The sequence below is a fragment of the Quercus suber genome, unplaced genomic scaffold (genome assembly GCF_002906115.3).
Source record: "Quercus suber isolate HL8 unplaced genomic scaffold, Cork oak 2.0 scaffold_208, whole genome shotgun sequence".
Lineage (NCBI taxonomy): Eukaryota > Viridiplantae > Streptophyta > Magnoliopsida > Fagales > Fagaceae > Quercus > Quercus suber.
Genome location: NW_027069666.1, coordinates 54,051 through 74,517, shown reverse-complemented (window position 1 = coordinate 74,517; position 20,467 = coordinate 54,051). Strand labels below are relative to the sequence as shown.

The 20,467-nt window shown below is 32.1% G+C and overlaps 1 protein-coding gene across 1 annotated transcript; it reads right to left on the bottom strand.

The window, feature by feature from the left end:
- Positions 1-682: 682 nt before the first annotated feature.
- Positions 683-16,569, bottom strand: LOC111994558 (ABC transporter G family member 31). Its single transcript, XM_065779429.1, is given in 21 exon segments — positions 683-849; positions 1,367-1,592; positions 1,672-1,805; positions 3,478-3,561; positions 3,665-3,955; positions 4,029-4,361; positions 4,475-4,605; positions 4,748-4,813; positions 4,970-5,126; positions 5,286-5,389; positions 5,464-5,665; positions 5,668-6,021; positions 6,307-6,588; positions 6,658-6,959; positions 7,307-7,451; positions 7,570-7,646; positions 7,772-7,934; positions 13,705-13,789; positions 15,517-15,605; positions 15,717-15,837; positions 16,151-16,569. Coding segments are annotated over 21 exon segments (3,738 nt in total). The 5' UTR covers positions 16,474-16,569; the 3' UTR covers positions 683-780.
- Positions 16,570-20,467: the final 3,898 nt, after the last annotated feature.

The window sequence follows — 20,467 nt, the reverse complement described above, 5'->3', positions numbered from 1 at the left end:
CAGAAAATAATATAATGAAACAGGTGCCATTTTATTTTAATGAAAACAAAGCCAATAAAATTCAGTGGTTATTACATTTGTATAATATTCTATAAAAGAAATGAACGAGTTATTCTCATTTAGATGCAGAATCTCAGCAAGCATCTGGAGTTATGAAAAGCCAAGAACAGCTCATCTTAAATTTAAGTTTGAAAACCAGATCATTATTAATGATAGGCCACTATATTGCCTGACAACAATCCATTTTGCTTTTGAAACCTTCAAATCAAAGGACTTGTTCTTTATAAGAATCTCTTTAGATGCAACAGTGAAGATGGAATGCCCTTATATGCAAAATATTCAGGAATTTCACGAACTCATTCTTATATAAATCACTGTAATCAACGTTTAATAATGTCACATTGGCTAAAATAAATCAGAATACTCTCCCCCAAAATGCTCCACTGAACTAAAAGTAAAAGTAAAAATAGAACAGAAGAAAAAAAATGAAAGAATCTTACTGGCTGTACTTTCAAAATTAATCATGAAATATGTGATGATGCCAAATATTATTGTCTGCACAACAATGTATGGAACCTCCACAAGACCCTGTTAATATTGCAATCAAGATATGTATCAGCAATCTCCACTTCAAAGAAGTATCATTTGCCAAATATTGCAAGTGTAATGAACCTTACTTGGGCTACTGCATAAGCAATTGGAGAGTACATTCCAGCTGCTCTCTCACGATAGAATACTGTCCTCTCAATTGAAACAACTGGTTGCACTGAGGATGCATTGTTAACTCCAAGAAACAAGCATGCAGAATAAAGAGCTCCCATAACCAATAACAATTCCTGAGTTGTACTCCTAAACAAAATTATATGTTTAATGGTTTTAATATATTTTTCACAACATTGCAACAATCAAAGAGAAATAGCCTAATCAAAATACAGGATTTTGTTAACACAAGAGTTTGTCAAAAGAAGAGAAAAAAACAATAGGCAGACAGTTTGAATTTTAAAAAAAAAAAAAAAAGTTGTTATTCACAATTGCAAATAAGGTATATATTCTATTTCAATGTTTTTGGTCACACGATAAGGTTTCATATTCGAATGCAAGACTGCTGTTACCAAAAATTCTGAAAATTTGCAGATTCCCACCTAACACTTTCCTTATTAAATTGTTAAAGATTACTCCAGAAACACAGAATTTAGCTATGAAAATTATTCATGGTTTCTAAATTATAACTAACTATTTCTATCAAGGCTGGCTGATTAATATATATCCTCTTGAAGACAATACCCATTCACTTTAGCAAAATGTTAGCAAAGGGGTGAGGTGGAGAAAAAAATAAAAAACCCTAACCAGGAACATAAAAATTTACCTTCTTAAACCAATGTTCCAGAATACTGTTCCAATTAACAATGCACTGATTGCAGTAAAAATAACCTAATGGCATTGTATTGTGGACTTCTCCAGTATACAAGATTTTGTTTCCATAGGCAAGTCTTAATTGGGAGAACGTGTCTTGTGAATATGTGGAAGGAAACTTCAACGGTTCTGAGCCAGTAGGTGGCACACTAAAATGCTTGATGGAAGCTTCCACGTCCCTAGAACAAGGACGTCAAAAAATCAGTTATAGATATAACATTAAATTTCAAGTAAGCAACAACAAAAGATTAAGATCACCTGTATTGCTCAGAATTTCTGTAAATGTCTGCAAAGTCTTCACCAATTCTTTCTTCAGCAATAGGTGTAGTCACCTCGAGCATCCAAGTTGCTGGATTGTAACCACTGCAAATTGGAGGGATTCCATCAATTCCCTGAGCATAAAATGGAAAAATGAGACAAAATTCGCATAAGCTATAGGTAAACAACACATTATTGTAATCTTATCAGCCTCATGGTTTATATTAAATCATGGAGTTCTAGAAAATCACCAAGTAATTAGACAAAAATTGGAAGGAGGAAATGTAGCAAAATATGGAGTATATTCAACATAAAATTTCCAATGTTAAACTCACAGCTTGGTTAACCAAAAAACTCAAAGAAAATAAGCTAATGACTTACTCATTTTGGTACTAAAAGGTTATACCTAATACAGAAGACTCTTGCTTCTGTGGGGAAGAGATTGTTGGTAAACAGCCTTACCCCAGATTAAAAAAGGCTAATTCCCATACTCAAACTTGTGACACATCGCTTGGATGGACGGCACTTACCATCACACCAAAGTCCGACCTCATTTGTGTGATTTTCAAAGATGATGAATGAGCAAAGTATATAAATCCCACATAATGTTTATTAGATTTACTCTTGTTGTTTCTTTATTAACTTATTACTTCAGATTAACGTAGGGGTGTTCTTGTAGTAATATCACTACATAGAAGTGTTCCTATTAATTATACATACCTAAGTGGGAAGAGTCATTCATCCCCAAACCTCAAGGAGAGGATTGTTATTTTGTTCAAAGTTTGGGTAAGAAATCTTTTATAAAAAGGGAATATTTCATTAATAAATATAACAGTTTGAGAGGGCATGGACTTCACTGTTTCATTTATACAAAGAGCTTTAATTGTCTCACACGCCCTTTATATGCTCTTTATACACATCATGTGTTAATGTGAACATTCTTGAAAAATGTGGACACCTAATGTGAAAGTATGGACATTGTGTGCATAGAGTGTACATTAGGGAGTGTGAAACAATAAATTTCCTTTATATAAACCTCAAGAGGGGAGTATAATTCATAAAACCTTGAGGGAGGATGGTGGTGTAATTTACACCTTATTTTACTCTTTTCTTCTCTTCCTCAGTCTTACCCTAATCTTTCTGATTTTACAACTCAACCTGGTATCAGAGTGTGCCAATCCAATCCTAGAAGTGTGCTAACGCCAGCATCCATACAATGATGTTAAACAGTGATGTCTACACCGACATAATTCCCAAATTTGGCGACCATATCATCTGAGTCGCGCTGGTCTCGGTGTTTTGGGTGATTTTTCCCTATTTTTTTGAAACCATCTGATGCGAGTTGTAAATTGTTTTATAATTATATATATATATATATATATATTGAACATCAATTTTGTTTTCTAGGCTTCTCTTTGTTGGAGCCAAAGAGGCTTTATAAGGTGCTGGATGATTGTTGTTTGTTTTTTGTTGAGGTTTTGAGCGGTTCAGCTATTGAGATCTTGAAATTTCGAATTTCTTTTGTTGCAATTTTGATTTTTTCAAAGAGTAGAATCTCCAACTTGGAAAGAAAGAAATTCAAATGGACTTAGCTTAAAAGAGATAAAACAGATATGCAGAAGCGACTATGCTATAACAGGATTTGACATTAACAATAAAAATATACCCTTCTGGAGAGATGTCAAGAGAAGACTGTCATTTAGACCTAAAGGTATCATCTTAGATTCCAAATAGTCATATTTCTAATTTACACAAGAGTGAACTGTATAAATTGAGAATTAGAAGCACAGGACGATTAATTGTTACCTGAAAATAGTCTATCATTATCTGTGAGTGCACACCAAGCTTCCCTCCATATATAACTCGGCCCCCTCGTTTCATAAGAAGTAGCTGTGCATTTAACCCAAAAGATTAGACACTTTCAAAGAAACTGGAAAACACATCAAATATAGTTCTCAAAGAAGTTGTCAATTGACTGCAAAACAATAGTTACCTCATCAAATGCTTCAAATATATCAATGCTTGGTTGATGTATAGTGCAGACCACAGTTCTCCCTGTATCAACAGTATTACGGACAGTTCTCATAACAATGGCTGCTGCTCGTGCATCCAGTCCAGATGTAGGTTCATCCATAAAAATAATGGAAGGATTTGCTACAAGTTCCACTGCTATGGTTAAACGTTTTCTCTGCTCTGTCGATAGGCCACTACTACCAGGCAAGCCAACCAAAGCATGTCTTATAGTATCAAGCTCTATTAATCTCATCACTTGTTCAACAAACTCCTGCAATGCATTAGAGTGAGATAATTAAATGGAAATATTCCAATAGGATACAAAATTTTATGCAGCAACTCACATGTTTTTTCTCTTTGCTAACTTCCTTTGGGAGACGAAGAGAAGAAGAAAACCAGAGAGACTCCTCAACTGTCACTTGAGGAGAATGTATATCATTTTGCTCAACATATCCTGATATTCTAGCAAAAGTGCGCTGCTCTTTTGGGTAACCAGATATCTTAATATCCCCTTCTATGTATCCACCAGTTTTCCGACCAGCAAGCACATCCATCAAAGTGGTCTTTCCGGCTCCACTTGACCCGACCAAGGCAGTCAGAACACCAGGTGAGAATACACCACTAACATTGGACAAGAGTTGCAACTTCTTTTCCGGTAAACCTTTCATTTTCATTTCCTGAGAACCTCAAAAAATAATTTTTACTTCTTTTAACATAGAAGAAAGTGAACTCCCAATATATTTGGCGGACCAACAAGTCAAGGAAATCAAAACCAACAGAGAAAACACACCTTTGGCATATCAACAAAATAATTGACATTAAGGAAAGTCATTGTTAATGGTTGAAATGGAAGGATCATTCCCTTCTTTTTGCTGTCTTCTTCGGCAGATGGTGGACAAAATTTAGAACCCCCACCACCTACTGCATAAACAGGTAAACATATATAAGACATATTTATAAAAGATTTCTATGCTACAATCCATTATGAGGAGAAAAATCCAATAAAAGATGCTACAAATTTATAAATTGAATATTATTTATAGAAATTATAAAAACAACTGACCACCATTTAATGCCAAATTCTTTTCTGCTACATTAAGTGGGATCACTGTCTTGGCTTTCCTAAGGGCTGAAATGGCAGAAAGATATGAGAGATAGCATTTACTAGGGATTAAACACATTCATACTAAAAGGAAACAGAGAACATTTTTACTTGGATGGAATAGCTTTATTTAGCAAAAGGAATGGACAAGAACATTAAAAAAAAAAAAAATTTCAAACTTACGATTAAGGTAGGTCAAGGCCAAAGTCACTATGTTGCTGAAAAGCAATGCATAAGCTAATAGTACACCAACTCCAATCCAATACCAATAATCATCAGTAGGTATGCTATGCAAAATGAGAATGTTGTGTCCAACAGTATTGTTCCCAAATGCTGATCTCTGCAAAGAGACAGTTTCCAAAACCAGCAGACAACTTCAGAAGTCATCCACAACTTGAAATCTTCAATCAATATCTTTACTTTTCAGTCATGAATACGTGACATTATATGAAGCAGCAGAAAACTGGCAGAAGTGTGTCCCTAATCTCAAAGACCTTACCTCCATCCACCTTGTGGCAGTAAATTCATTGACAGAAATTGCACGTTGCCCGTAGGATAGAGGTGACACCCAAAATCCCCAAATCCACCATGGCTTAATCATTCCTGAATGAAGAACAACCTAATCACTGAAGATAACAAAAATTTCCTGTCATCAATTATTTTTTAATGAAACCTACCTTTTGGAATGATGAATCCGCCCAACAAGAATACAATTAAGAGTGCAGCTGATCCAAAGGTATTGGCAAGAATCATATCTCGTGAGATAGAGGCCATCATACGGAAAAGACCCAATGCCATTTGGTGTATAGAAAAGAGTATAAGCATATAACGGAAAAACCTGAAACATTTAATGGAAATAACTAGTACAGAAAAGACAATCAAAAAGAAAATCGTCTACTAAAGTAAAAAAGGAGATACCTTCCTGCACTAGGGGCAAAACCAACAGTGAAATATACAACACATGACCAGACAACAGCTTCAATAATAGAGTAGGGTACACGCAGAATCCAGCTTGAGATAGACCATGCCCATGCAGGATGAAAGAAATTATCTCTTTGCTTGTAGAAGACTGGGAGCCGTGTTATCATAAGAGGTAGCTCAGAGAATCCATTAAACATCATATGCACCAGCCCATAAAACAGGCAAGAAAGATAAAGGTTGCCATTTTGCTCGTTTGTGGGGTGTATTCTTGTTCTTAAGAACATTGTGCACGTAATGAATCCAACAAAGGCAACCTTTAACATATGAAACAGATAATATGAGATATAGGGGGAAAAAAAGGAAACTGATTTACAGCTACAAGACTTCACAAAGAAAACTGAAATTGCAACCGACAAGATTCAAACTACTCTAAAAGTTAACAGTATGTTCATCAAATGATTTACAGCTAATGGATAATAAACATTTAGATGTTTCAGAAGAAAGACATGCGAATTATTCCCATTTATTGGACTAGATGCACTAAATTTGTACACAATTAATGAAACATTTAAATAAAGAAGTGATAAGGTGAATCATACCTGGCATGTCCTAAATATATACAGAAAACGATGTCTGCTGATTAACAGCAGTTCTCGTTCAAAACAAGCTTTAAAAATCTCAATTTTTGATACAGCATATTTAGTTTTGGACAAAGCCAAAGAATCACTCTTAGATTTATCATATGGAACAGAAATTGAGGACTGCAGCAACCTTCCAAATCTGGAATTTTTAAAGGCCTCTGCAATTTCTGGAACAGAAATGAAAACGTATGGTTTTGAAGAATTGGCCCAGTACTGAGCTTGGTCGTTTCTAGAGGTCACCTGGCAATTAAACATGTTAGACAATCATTTAGGAAACATCAAAAAATTTGATTGTCCTTAAGAATATACCTCTTGAAGAAAATCAGCTACCCCCTTACGCGGTGGTAGTTGAAAACCTAATGACTCAAAGAATTCTAACACTTCTGCTCGAGGGCCTTGATACACTACATATCCTTCTGATAATAGAACCAGATCATCAAACAGTTCAAACGTCTCAGGTGCAGGCTGAAGAAGAGCCATTAGTACAGTAGCCTCCATTTGATGGACAAAATTCCGAATGCATTTAACAATTTGGAATGTGGTAGAGCTATCGAGTCCAGTAGATATTTCATCCATAAATAGAGTCTTTCTTGGCCCAACAATCATTTCTCCTGTATAAGAACAAGACCAACCACATATTATTTAACATTCAACTCTCATAATTCAAACATATGCACATCACTTAACAAAGCCATCAGTTTTACAAATTTCTTTTTGATAAACAAGAACTTAAAAAAATTAGATTAGCAATGAAAAATTTTCTGAAGATTTAACATAACATTGAATGACTTGTTTGCACTTAATGGATATTATACTTCATTCTCACAACTTTGAAGACAGAATTTTGAGTCCCACTCCTTTTAAAGATTGGAAGCTTCCAGTGAAAGTGATGTTAAGAACAGAGGTATGTTCTGTTACTACCACAGAGAGAGAGAGAGAGAGAGAGAGAGAGATAAACCTGTGGTAACTCTTTTTCTTTGGCCACCTGAGATGCCTCGGAGCATATCATTACCAACCAGTGTCTCCGAACATACATCAAGACCAAGAACTTTCAAGATGTAATCTGTTGAAACACTGTGCTTTTTACCGCCAACTGATGATGCCTGTGCAGTTAAAACATTAAATCAGGATAAAGCTAAACACCTGCACAATTTATCAATAAACAATAAGAAAATTGTGCTCATGCAGAAGCATGGTATGTGGCAGGTTTAAGATAACAACCTTCATAAATGCATCAATCTCAGGACATGGCCGTATGTTCCTTTCCTTCTCTAAACGGGCCAGATCTTTCATATAACCTATAAGTACTCTCAAAATATATTATAACTTAGGTATTCAGTGCATAACAAATGGTTGATAGGGATTTTTTTTTTTTAAAATTAATTTTACACAGATTGCAAATAATAAATTAAACCGAACAAACCTGCAAACCCTTCACTTGCACCTTGACACCTGGCAGCAAAATCCAAGGTTTCGCGTACAGTAAGCTCTGCAATATGATTATCTGTTTGGCTGATGTATGCAGAAGTTCTTTGAACGTAAAACTCATCCAGCTTATGGCCATTATATGTAATGCTACCACTTTTCTGAAAACAAAATATCACTTTAGTATAGAAAGGTCCGGTTACTAGCATCCAACAAATATTTTAATTAAAGAAGACCATCCTTAATGCCTTCACAAGAATTTTTATACACAGATGATAAGACTGTAAACTAATAAAACTTATCTTGAATTACCCAGTAGATATTCAATTTTCAATATGGCTGGATTCAAAATAAATTAATTAATTAATTAAAATTAAAAAAGAAAAAGAAAAGAAAATTCCATCACAATTTATTAGAGAAGATATTTTTTTTAATGTTCTTGAATAAAATTTCATACCTAGGGCGCAAGGCTCTTGCTTATGTGACGTTTGGGAGAGATGATTGATAGACAGTGGCACTCTCTTTTTATGGAGTATCTGATTCTGCTAATGATATTGGATAATTTAATTAATTGTTCAAATTCTGCCAATTTCTTGGACTCACTAACACAGGCTAAATAACGGAAATGACCAATTTATCCATATGAAGCCACAGGGCTTTTTAGTAATAAAAATGGTTCTTAATGCAAAATTACTGGAGCAGAAAAGCGCCTAAGACATCAAAAGCAAAGAAGATCAGATCCCACTGTGGTTTGGTTAATGTTGTATGCAGCCTTGTGCAAAAGGTCCATCTCCACCTCCCTCCACCCCCGCCCGCCCGCCCGCCCGGGGGGGTGTTTTCCCCCACGAATAAAAGACGGCTAAAGAAGGCTAGTAAATTTAATTCATGCATTAATGCATAATAATTTTAAGAAAATATAGACCAACAAAAGATTGAACCAAAGATAACCAAAAGTGAACCAAATAATTTAAGATTGTAAAATTGGGAATGAAATTTTGACACTTAAAGAGTACAAAATTGTCATTCTCTTTTGCCTAAATGGAAAAAATTGTAACTTTTCTGATCTTCATTTTTCACAACTTGAGACTATGTTTAGGTGCAAATGCCCCTGTTTTACATGTTGAATTAGAAAAAATGAGAAGAATAGAAAAAGAAAAGACAATTCACAATCTCTTATTTTCAAAACGATATCAGCATTCCCTATTCTTATCTTTCGTGCATTATATTCATAAGAGATTTAATCAAAAAGGTTTGATACCTTTGTTTGTCAAAATATAAATAAATAAAAAGTTGAAATCCCTTGAACGGGTAGGATATATATAGAAACTAACCCTAGAATTACTTTACTTGCAACTACAAGTAAATGTTTTACAAAAATGATTAAGATCACTTTACTAGCGCTACAAGTAGGCCTTGGTACATTGAATTTAGACTTGTTTCAACAGGCTTAAGCCTTGATATCTATAACATCTCCCTTAACTCAAGGTGTAATGTTTGTAAGTCGACACCTTGATATCTTTAGGGAACTTTTTAGTGATGTGGCCATGAAAGATTTATTTGCTAATACTTTGCAAATTTGTCTATTTAAGAATTATTTTATGAAGTCCACGTGTGAAATTTAATGGACGTAAAATTCATGTGGTTTTAAACATCTAGGGATGAATATTTTAGGGTTAAAGCTGTTTTATTTTATTTTATTAGTTATGGTCAATTTATAGTCAAGGCCAAATCTGTAATCTCCTTTACTCTAGCAAATTAAGGGTATTTTTCATAGTTTAATGGACTCTAGAATTTTTTAGGACATCCTAAATATAATAGGTTTTATTTTCTTTAAATCTAAGTTAGTATTTTATTAGATTTTTAGTTTACTAGTTAAACTAGGAGTCCTAATACTATTAGGACAAGAAAATGGTCTATATATATATATATATATATAAATAAAAGAGACCAACGTATACAAAGGAGGAGTTGGTTAATAACATTATTGTGTTTTGAGCATAAAGGCATGTTGGCCGCTGCATGTTGTTTTCTCTCTTTTTTTTTTTTTTTTGCTAACCTTGTTTTCTCTCTATTTATTCTCTTTCTTGTGATACTATTCATTGGTACTGTTCATACCACCCCCTCAACACCATAAATTTTCTTCTTTTTCCTCCATTAGAACCCCAAATGAAGCCCTTTCTGTTATCCATCAAAACCCTAAACCCCAAATACTTTTTCTTCTACTAAATAGCCCTCTAATAACTCATCACACCACCTTTAATTCCTAATACAATCTTGTTTCCACAAATCCTTCTAACCCCCCATCGCAACCACACGTAGACAAATCCCCCACTTTGTCCCATGTTGATGTGGATTGGTATGAGTACCCAAAATCCTACCAAAAATTCTTTGTTGAAATCTTCTTTGGTGAACCACTCAACAAATTTTTTTGTCCAAGATAAAAGTGATTAACACAAAATTAGAATCCCTTGTTAAGGCGTTCTCTCAAGACTTCAAGTTGTGCGAAAAGTTGAATTCATCTTAAACAAAACTAGAAGACTTATGCGCTACGAAAGAAACTTTGTATAGGTTGAAGTTTCTATTTGCAAAATGCCCTAACAGAATAATAGTTTATCAAGAGCCTAGTTTATCCCCATCCTCTTGGGCAAAAATTTCTCATATTACTCCTTTAAGAATTGATGGCTGCAGCTCTGACAATTGGCTGCCGTAGCAGCCTCAGTTGCATATCGGTTCAGTACCTCAAAGTGTGGCGTTAAAGAAAAACTCAACTCTATGATTCACCATAAGTCCAACTTCAAGAATGGCCAAAAAATGTCTTACAAGGGCAATGGAGATCACAAAAGAACAAGATGAGCATAAGGTTGATCATGGAAATGTCAAGCCCAACGAAAGTATTGATATTACTACTATGGGTCTATTTGCATAAAACTTATTTTGCTGAAATTGAAAACTGAAAACTAAAAATACTATAGTAAAATAATTTTTAATGTGTAAATAATATCGTGTGACCTATTTTTAATTAAAAAATTACTGAAAAATGAAGTTTGTGGGTCTCGTGAACAGTACACAGGACTGACTAATATGATAAAAGTGACGAAAAAGTAGGAAAAGTGTGGCTACTGTTCATACTACTATCCCCTACTGCAGTTGACAAAAAAAAAAAAAAAAAAAAAAAAAGAGAAAGAGAAGAGAGAAAACGCAACACAAAACGTAGACGTGAGATTATTGCTATTCAAACGTTCACTATGGATCAATTCAAGAAGGATTTCAAATTTCAAGTTGAGAATTCCTACTATAATGATTTTATAAAATTCTAAAATAATTTAATGATATGGTAGAAAAGATAATATTGTTATCCTTTAATGCTTTTGAACGTGATTAAAGAGTTTAGTGCAAGTTTTGAGTTTGAAAGTTCTTATATTTCAATGCTTTAAAACTCAAGGTCAAGTTTTTTTTTTTTTAACTAGCAGAGAATGATGTAGCCATAAAAGATTGATTTGCTATACTTTGCGAATTTGCCTATTCAAGAGTTATTTTATGGGTCCATGAGTGAAGTCCAACTAAAGTAAAATTCGTGCGGTTTTAAAGTTCTAGGTATGAGTATTTTAATGTTATAACAGTTTTTTTTTTTTTCCTAGGCTTTTATTTTACTTGTTTTGGTCACTTTTGTAGTCGGAGGAAAATATGCAATTTCAATTATTCTTGCAAATAAAGATTTTTTGTTTATAGTTTAATTGATCTATAATTTTCTAGGACATCCTAAGTATTTTAGATTTTATTTTCTTTGGGTCCAAATTTGGATTTTATTAGGTTTTTAGTTATTAGTCAAACTAGGAGTTCTAATACTACTAGGACAAAACTCAATGTATTCAAAGGAGAAGTATTTGATTAAATAAAAACTATTGTGTGTTATTTTCTCCCTTTCTCTTCTTCTTCTTCTTGTCTTGTTCAAATGTGTTGTTTATACAGCCCTTGAACACCATAAAAACCTCTCTTTTTTTTCTTTTCCCTTATAATCCCAAATTAAGCTCTTTCTTTTACCTATCTAAACCCTAAAATATCACATACTTTCTTCACCAAATTGTCATTAGATAACTCATCAAACTACCTTTTAATTCCTAATACAACTCCATAACCTCTTCTTCAACAATTCAAAATCTTATTTCCACATATCCTTCTGACCAACCCACCACAACCACAAAAGAAAAATTTCCCCATTTTTCTAAAATCCTGTTTCCAAAATCAAGCTAGTCTCCCATAATTCACCTTGAGTTTGAAAAGGGCTATTAGAGTAATTAGCCTATAGGATTATCAAGGCCAAGCCCACTATATGTTTTCTTGATCTGCACTCGTTGCTACACAAAACTTTAAAGGGGATCTAAGCCCAAAGTAAATGACCCTGAATAGGCACAATAAAACCCATGGGCAAACAAAGAAACCCATGATTGGGTGCAAAAGTTCACCAATGGGTATTAAGGACTATGAAAGGTGCAAAAGGCCAAAGATACAAAAGCCTACTAATGCCAAGAAGGCCCACAATGGGCATAAAAGAGCCCACGCATAAAATTGATCAAACTTGAAAAGAGCCCAAGAAGAAAAAGACAAAAGGAAGAAAGGATTATGGGGGTTCGATCTATGGAAGCAAACATCAAAGTGAGCTTTAGAACAGATAGCGACCTATATGGCTATATCATAAGAAGAACCCAAATTTCAAAAGGAGATCAAAGGGGATATTGCTCAACGTAAAAAGGAGCTCTAAGATTGGAGTGTAAAAACCCCCCAAGCAAGAAATCAGCATTATCCCAATTGCTATTGCTATTTATTTTTAGCAACTATGAACAGTTGGTTGTCATACATATAATGAGCAAGACTTAGGTACAGTACTTAGATGCTGTTTTTTAAATTCTTTTTTTAAGATTCTGTCATGTGATTTTAATCTCATGGATGAAAATGTATTTTTTAAGTTAAGTAGCCAAATAGCAGGATCTTAAAAAGAAAACTTAAGGAACAGCACCTAAGTTACTGTATATAAGTTTTGCCCATATATAATATACCCATTATCCAACCATACCGTGTGAAGAAAAAAAGCCTACTGGTATGATAAGATAGGGTATTTGGAAGGTCACACTCATTCTAAGTCCCAAATCCCACAATATTAGAGGATTTATGTTTAAAAGATAAGGTTGTGGAAGTTGAGGCCCAAGACTTTGTGACCCATCTCTCGTGGACAACTTGCAATGGTTATGTGGCAAAATAACAACTAACGTGTTGTTGAGTATTGTTTTATATCCTGCTAGTTGTTTTGGATTTGTTGTTTGTGCATAAGTTGATTCGGTAGTGTTAGAGATATGCTAGTCCAATAGTATAAGTTTAAGCTCAATCTTACTTTGTGTGCAAATCATGTCTTATACTTATTTTACAAATTTATTAATCATAATTAGGGTATAATTACTCTAAGGTTAAGCCTACTATATATACCCATTTTGGATTCATTGTAATACAGAATATGTACTAAACTCATATATTAAAAATTTATCATTACGTGGTGTACTTGTGTTACTATTTTATACTTCCACTTCTGCATCTATTTTGTAGAATGGATCTATCTTCCAAGGTAGAATCAAACCCAACTCCTCCCATAAATTTTCTGTACTTGAAAAGGCCCAAGTTCTACAAATAGAATTTGGACCTGACCAATTGCCAAAAAAAAAAAACCTTCATCACACTGTAGTTCCTTTAGTTGCATAAAACTGTCATTGTTTGTATCATACTCCTACTCTTTTATGTGTCTATATATACATGCATCTCTTGTAAAGCTTTAAACACAGTTTAATATACAATACAATTATTTTTTAAGTGCTTACAGAATATCAATCTCTATAAGCGTGACGTATTCGTGGATATTGTTACACCAAGTGGGCAAATACTAACCTTTAAGTTGCTATCAAGTTTCCCCGCAAGAGCCAAAAGCAAAGTGGATTTGCCACAACCTGGAGGCCCTAAAAGCAAAGTCATCCTACAATGTGGGATGAATCAGTTTGTTTGGTCAGTTTAAACAAAACACATGAAAGAAATGAATTCTAAAAAAGGGTATTAAGATGTGTCCAACAGAACGTGCCACTCATTTGAAAAGTACTCTAATATCTACCAACTTTTCCTTTTTGGTCTAAATATCACAAGCTTTTAGAAACAATAAAAAAAAAATAGAGATAGCTCAAAGTTATTATACTTCTAACATTATCCGTATTAACTGTTCCTAAATAATAGTTTGAGTTTAAACTATAAGATTTCTTTTCTTCTCCATTGGAATTCTACTGATATGACACTAGTGATCAACAAAATATGTTTCGGATTAACATAGGTGAAACATTTAAAAGTGCTTTTTTTTTTTTTTTTTTATAACACATGAGAACCACTGGCGGCTTCACATTCAGTTCAGGGTGGTCATAGGACCACCCTGACCTGAAAAAAAAAATATTATTTATAAACTTTAAAAATTTATGATTTTTTAATCCTTAAAAAATATTTGTGACCACCCTTAAATTTTTTTTAGGCTCAACATAATTAAATTTTGAACAAAATTTGGTAACAAACTTAGTTATAAACTAAGACTATAACTCTACTCAATATTTTTATTATTATTATGCGTGAATATTGACAAATCCACAAATAGATTACATTTTCTTTTTATATCCTCTATATTTGTAAAATTTCAAGAATATCAAAAATTAATAGCTATATCATTAATCAAATCTTTAAATTTTGAGTTTTGTAGTCTAAAATTATACATAAAAATTAAATTTATGGATCAAAAGTAAATAACAAACGATTGACATGAAATTTGATATGCATTTTAAAAACATAAAAAACATGCAATTCAATAATTAAATTTTCGAAATATGTGGTCATGTTAATTTATTTAATGAGAGTTGTAGCCTTATGGTACAATTAAGTTTGTATCCAAACTTTGTCCTTAAACTTTGTCCCCTTAACAATATATTAGATCCTTACAAACAAAAAGAAAAATCCCAAGAAAATTTTTATGTAACTAAAATTTTGACAGATATATAACTTGCAATATTGGTAATGAGACTATTATGCAAAAATTTCAAAATAAAAAAATTTGTAGAAAGAAATTGTAAAACTTTATGTATTTGTGTCTACATTTTTTTTTTTTTAATCAATTTATGAAGTTTTCTTTTACTTAAATTTTGTGTAAGTTTCTTAATGACCACACTAAAAAATATTCCTGGAGCGGTCATTGATGAGAACAAACCATTTTTAATACCAGATTCAATCTTATTTCTTTGTTTAATTTTATATATTTAGGTTCATTATAGATTATTGAGATTATAGCCCACAGCCTATACATTTGCATCTACCCTTTTATATATATAAATTAATTAATTAAAACATTTCAAGAGCATTAACAACTATCAAATTATAAAATAATTGCTCGTGTAGCTCAATTGACACCATCTATGAATTTTATTGCTTGTGTTTATATATATAAACATTAACACTAGCAATTATAAAATGCAGGAAAAAATATTACTTGTAAACCAAATTATGGTACAAAATGTTGTTAATGTTCAGTAATAAATTAGCCTTTACTGCAAGTACCAAAATAATATCTTCTAGAAGAGGAAAATAGAGTTTTTTTTTTTTTTTTTTTTTCTCCCCCGTATACTTCATAGTTAGCTCTTTGTGCACAGGAAGAACCTTCATTATAGTAATAATTACCTTCCCGGTTTTACTTCGCCACTGATATTGTTCAAGATTGTTAAAGACTGCCTCTCTGGTCGAAATATCCTTAACCTGGTTAGGATACGCTGCATTCAAAAAAGAAAATCAATTATAAATCTGAAGCCAAAAGATAAACTAAATGCATAAAAATATGGAAATAATAATAATAATAATTAAGAATGATAATCTTAATCAACCTCAATCACGTCACGGGAAGAGTTAATCAGAGTAGGCAAAGCTCTTGAACCGGTTTGAACATTAGCCACAACTTTCAAGTTCTCGTATTTCACTTCAATCTTCGGCAACACCAATCCAACTCTTTTGATATGATGAAAAAAAAAATACAGAATTAATATAATCGTTGAAAAGAAAACACGAACTAACTAATTAACGAAGTTCAGATTCAGCTTATAAGATTTTCTTGGATCCAGATTTCTGCTCTTGAAAATCTCAAATCTCACATGCAATTCCAAAACGTTTCTGTTCTTTTGAGTGTTTTAATTGTGTTTAGTACAGTGCATCGAATTCGAAGCTAATGCTTTGCTGACTTGTACTTGATATCTTCTTAATCTTAGTGGAATTACTTGCTTATCAAAGGAGAAACGAAAGCACATAGAGATTTTGTTCGTACCTATCGAGGCGTTCTTTAATGGCGGAAAGCAACCGATAGTTATCTTGTTCGTTTGTGGCGAAGGCATTTTTCACAACGAGTTCACGTTTAGAGCGAGTGAGTTTCCGTACATCGATCGTTTCATCTCCGCCAGAGTTCGACGGTGTCCGCCTCAACAACGCCGTGTTCTTCCGCTTCATCGACGGCAATCTCTCGAGTGCCGCCCACCGTAGCTCCTCCTCGTCCTCCTCCACCGACTCTGCGTTCGAAGGTCGTTTCATTAGCACCTCGTTCGTTCCTTCAATCTCTAGCTCGAAGTACTCGCTCCCATTCGATGCCGCCATGGCTTTCGTCTCTCTTAATATCTCTATCTTTGAGAGAGGTATTTGAATTTTGAATCAGATACGGAATGTGATCGGATTTGTTTTGATATCGTTTGGTTAAATCCCGCGAACTTTTAAGCAAGTCCAATACCGAAATTGCCCTTATCTATTTCATTCTCTATTTTCTCTTAAATTTTACTAGTTTTTAAGTCAAAATGCAATTTAATAGCGATTTAATTTTTACGGTTGGAAACTTCGACATTTGGTAGTTATTACACTGTTATAGGTTTTTGCTCAGCCCTACTCTTTTGCCTGAGTTGAATTTCGTGGGCAAAAACCAAATATTCTCCCTATTAAATATGAAAAAAATTTAAATCACAATTTTTTTTTCTTTTTAAAACGCTCAAAAAATATTATTGAAACTTTTCTGAGGCACTCGAAATTTTAATAAATTTTATTTAAATTAAATAATTGAAAATACAAATATATACTCTATCAGAAAATTTAATTATTTAAACCACTTGGTATAGAAAGTAATACGGAATAATATGTAAATTTTATTGACAGTTGGTAGTTATTACACTGTTTTAGGGTTTTGCTTATTCCTTTTTTTTTTTTATAACGGTTTTGCTTAGTCCTATTCTTTCGTCTGAGTTGAATCTCGTGGGCATAGCATATATTCCTCCCTATATAAAAATATATATATATTTCAAAAATATTATTGAAACTATAGCAAACCACTCGAAAATTTAATATAGTTTCATTTAAATTAGATTATCGAAATGTAGACATATATTAAAAAAATTTAACTGCTTGGTATAAATAATAATACTTAATGTGTAAATTTTATTGTATTAAAATAAAAAAATTATGATTGATGATCAAAATAATTAAAATAGAATTTTAGGTGGAAAAGAATTTTAAATTTCTCAAAACTTAAATAATAGATAGAGTTTTAGCTAAACTCAACTATAATTGGAGTAAAATTCTAAATTTCTTTGGCTCAAAAAAATAATCTCATAAAACTTAGCTAAAAGACTTTTACTTAAAAGAAAATATCCTAATTGATAAGAATATATCAATTCGTTGTAGAGAAAAGGTAATCTCTTGGCATAACCACAACTTCAAATCCAACTTATATTCTATATCTTATATTATCTATAAGAGGATTCTCTTTTTTTGGATTGAACTTTTATATAGTTTAAAAATATCATACACCTTAGGTTTAACTTGAAAAAACTTGAGGATAACTTGGTAAAAATATATCTCAAACTTTATTTATAATGCCTATAAAATGGATACTCTCCTACTAATCCATGTTTTCAAAAAAAAACTTATCGATTTTTCTTTTAAAAGGAAAATTATGACACTAGACTAAAGTAAATAATAGCATATTGACATGTGTTATGTATTTTAAGCTAAATGCATGGATTACAATAAAATGAGTTTTATTTTTCCTTCTATTTTATGCTGTATGAAGAAACCTCATTCAAGTATACAATGGTGAAGTCAAGAATTTATCTTTGGGTGGCCTAATAAAGAATGAGATAATTAATTTTTTATCTCCATATATACTCTGTATTATCTCTATACAATTAATGTAGAATAGTCTAAATAGTACTATTATAAACACAATTCTCGATACTATTTTATAACTCAATAGTTTTTAACTTGCTCATAAACATAGATTTTCAAATTAAATTATAATATTATTAAAAACTAACGACTAATATTTATCAGTTAACATCCAAATCTAATAAGACTTCTAATGGGTTATGGTTGTTGTTGCATCGTCAACTTATGTAAGCACCATGCCAGTAACAAACCATGTGTTTATTTGAATATCCAATTAATTTATCACCAAAATTGATATATATATATAGTATTAATAACAAGATTTTTTGTTTGGGTTTCATCATTTTGCGTACTAAAATATTCTCACATTAATTCTTAAACTCTTTATAGTTAAATAATTTTAAATTTAAAAACACATATCAGTTAGAAGAGTAATTTACTATTTTTTAAAAAGTTTTATGCTTTCAAACTTTTATCAACTCTCACTTACAAAAATATTCTAAAAATTAAAACACTATCTTTATCATACTTTTAAACATGATTTCAATAAACTCAAAATAAATAAATAAATAAATAAAAAAAGAGCCTCAATACACACACAAAATGCATATGATGAGTCTAGTAAATATATACATACATACAAGAGGAGTTTTGGAGAGGAAGGCCGAAAGGATATATACTTTATTTTAAATAAAATTGGGAAAACTCATACATGGCTCTATATAACTTCGCTACTATAAATGTGTGTTTGGCTTCAAATTAAAAAGTTAACTTATTTTACTATTCAGCTTATTTTTACTATTATTCATGGACCCCATTGCACTTTTTGGTACCATTCATGAGTCATACTTATTATTTTAGCTAACTTTTACCTTTATTTACAATACTTTCAACAAAAAATTTTCAGTTTCAGCAAAATAAGTGAATTCCAAACAGACTCCAAGTATGATGACATCATGCAATTCAAAAAATCAAGTCCATCAAGAGAAAGATGATTATGTAGCATTGGTTAAAGATATCAATTCCATCAAGAGGGATGACAAAAAGCCAGCCCATATCTTAGCTCATCATGCGAAATTCGTTGATGATTATGTAGCATGGGTTGAGGAAACCCCCACTTTCCTAGAAGTTGTAATTGTTTATGGTGTACTTGACCTTTTTTTTTGTTTTTGTTTTTTCTTTATAATTGATAAAGATGTACTCTTTTTTTGTGAATTGACTTTGTTTGAGTTTTATTAATGAAAATAACTCAATAGTTTCTTATAAAATAAAAAAATAAAAAAAATCAAGTCCATCGAAATGCACCGAATTCATGATCATGTACTATACTATATAATAAAAGTTGGACTTAGAAGTTTTGACCGCACCAAATTACAATTTTTTTTAGATAAAAACAAACAGCTTATTTGTTCTAAACGACTACCGTTTATCCCTTCTTCATTGATAAGTATCTATATATTTTTTTTCTTTAAGAAATGTTTTTCTAATCTTCATTAACGTAAATTATAAAAATAAAAATCATTATCCTTGTGAGTGTGTAAGTTCATCCAATAAAATTAGATATATAAAAAACTCCCAAAAGTTACCCACATCATTTAGAACTTTTTCTAAGAAATCTCACTACTCCATGTAGATTTTTTTTTTCGTTTGAATCCTCACTCCATATAGCTTGAATCTAGATGAGAAGAAATAATAAAACTTGGGCGTATTTGTTCTTATCGACTACTGTTTATCCATTCTTCATGGATAAGTATCTAATATTTTGATTTTTTTTCTTTAAAAAACGTTTTTCTAATCTTCATTCACGTAAACATAAAAATAAAAATCTTTATTCACATGAGTGAGTAAGTTCATCCAAAATAATTTCCCCCCCCCCCCCCCCCCCCCAAAAGTTACCTACATCATCCAGATGAGGAGAAATAAATAGCGATGGTGGGAGTGGGAGCGGTAGTGGTAGTTTTATCCGATATATATATATATATATATTAACACATAAAGAAGAATCATAAGATAGCTAATTTACTTGGATTAGGACTATCGGGTAACAAAATACTACTCCTACTTGTTAGACAAGTGGTTAGACGTGTCCTTCAAATACTAGTTATTATTAAGAACAGAGTTTGAGTCAAAGACCTTCTCGAAGCAAACTCCACTCTCTTCAGCTTAGATCTCATGCTACTCTTTCACAAATCACAAGTACGTATTTCCATTTCTAAAAATTTTAAAAAAAAAAAATTATAGAACTAAATCGTTACAAATTTTGAATATTTTTGCTACTTTGTCAAATTCGTGGTACTTGGCCCAATTTTTGGTTTTGTGTTGTCCTTTACTCTTTTTAACTGGCAACTGATAAATATTTTTTAATGGCCCCATTGAGAAACATGTTTATTAGATGCATTTTTTTTATACGATGTGGTTGCAAAGCACATTGAATTAGAAG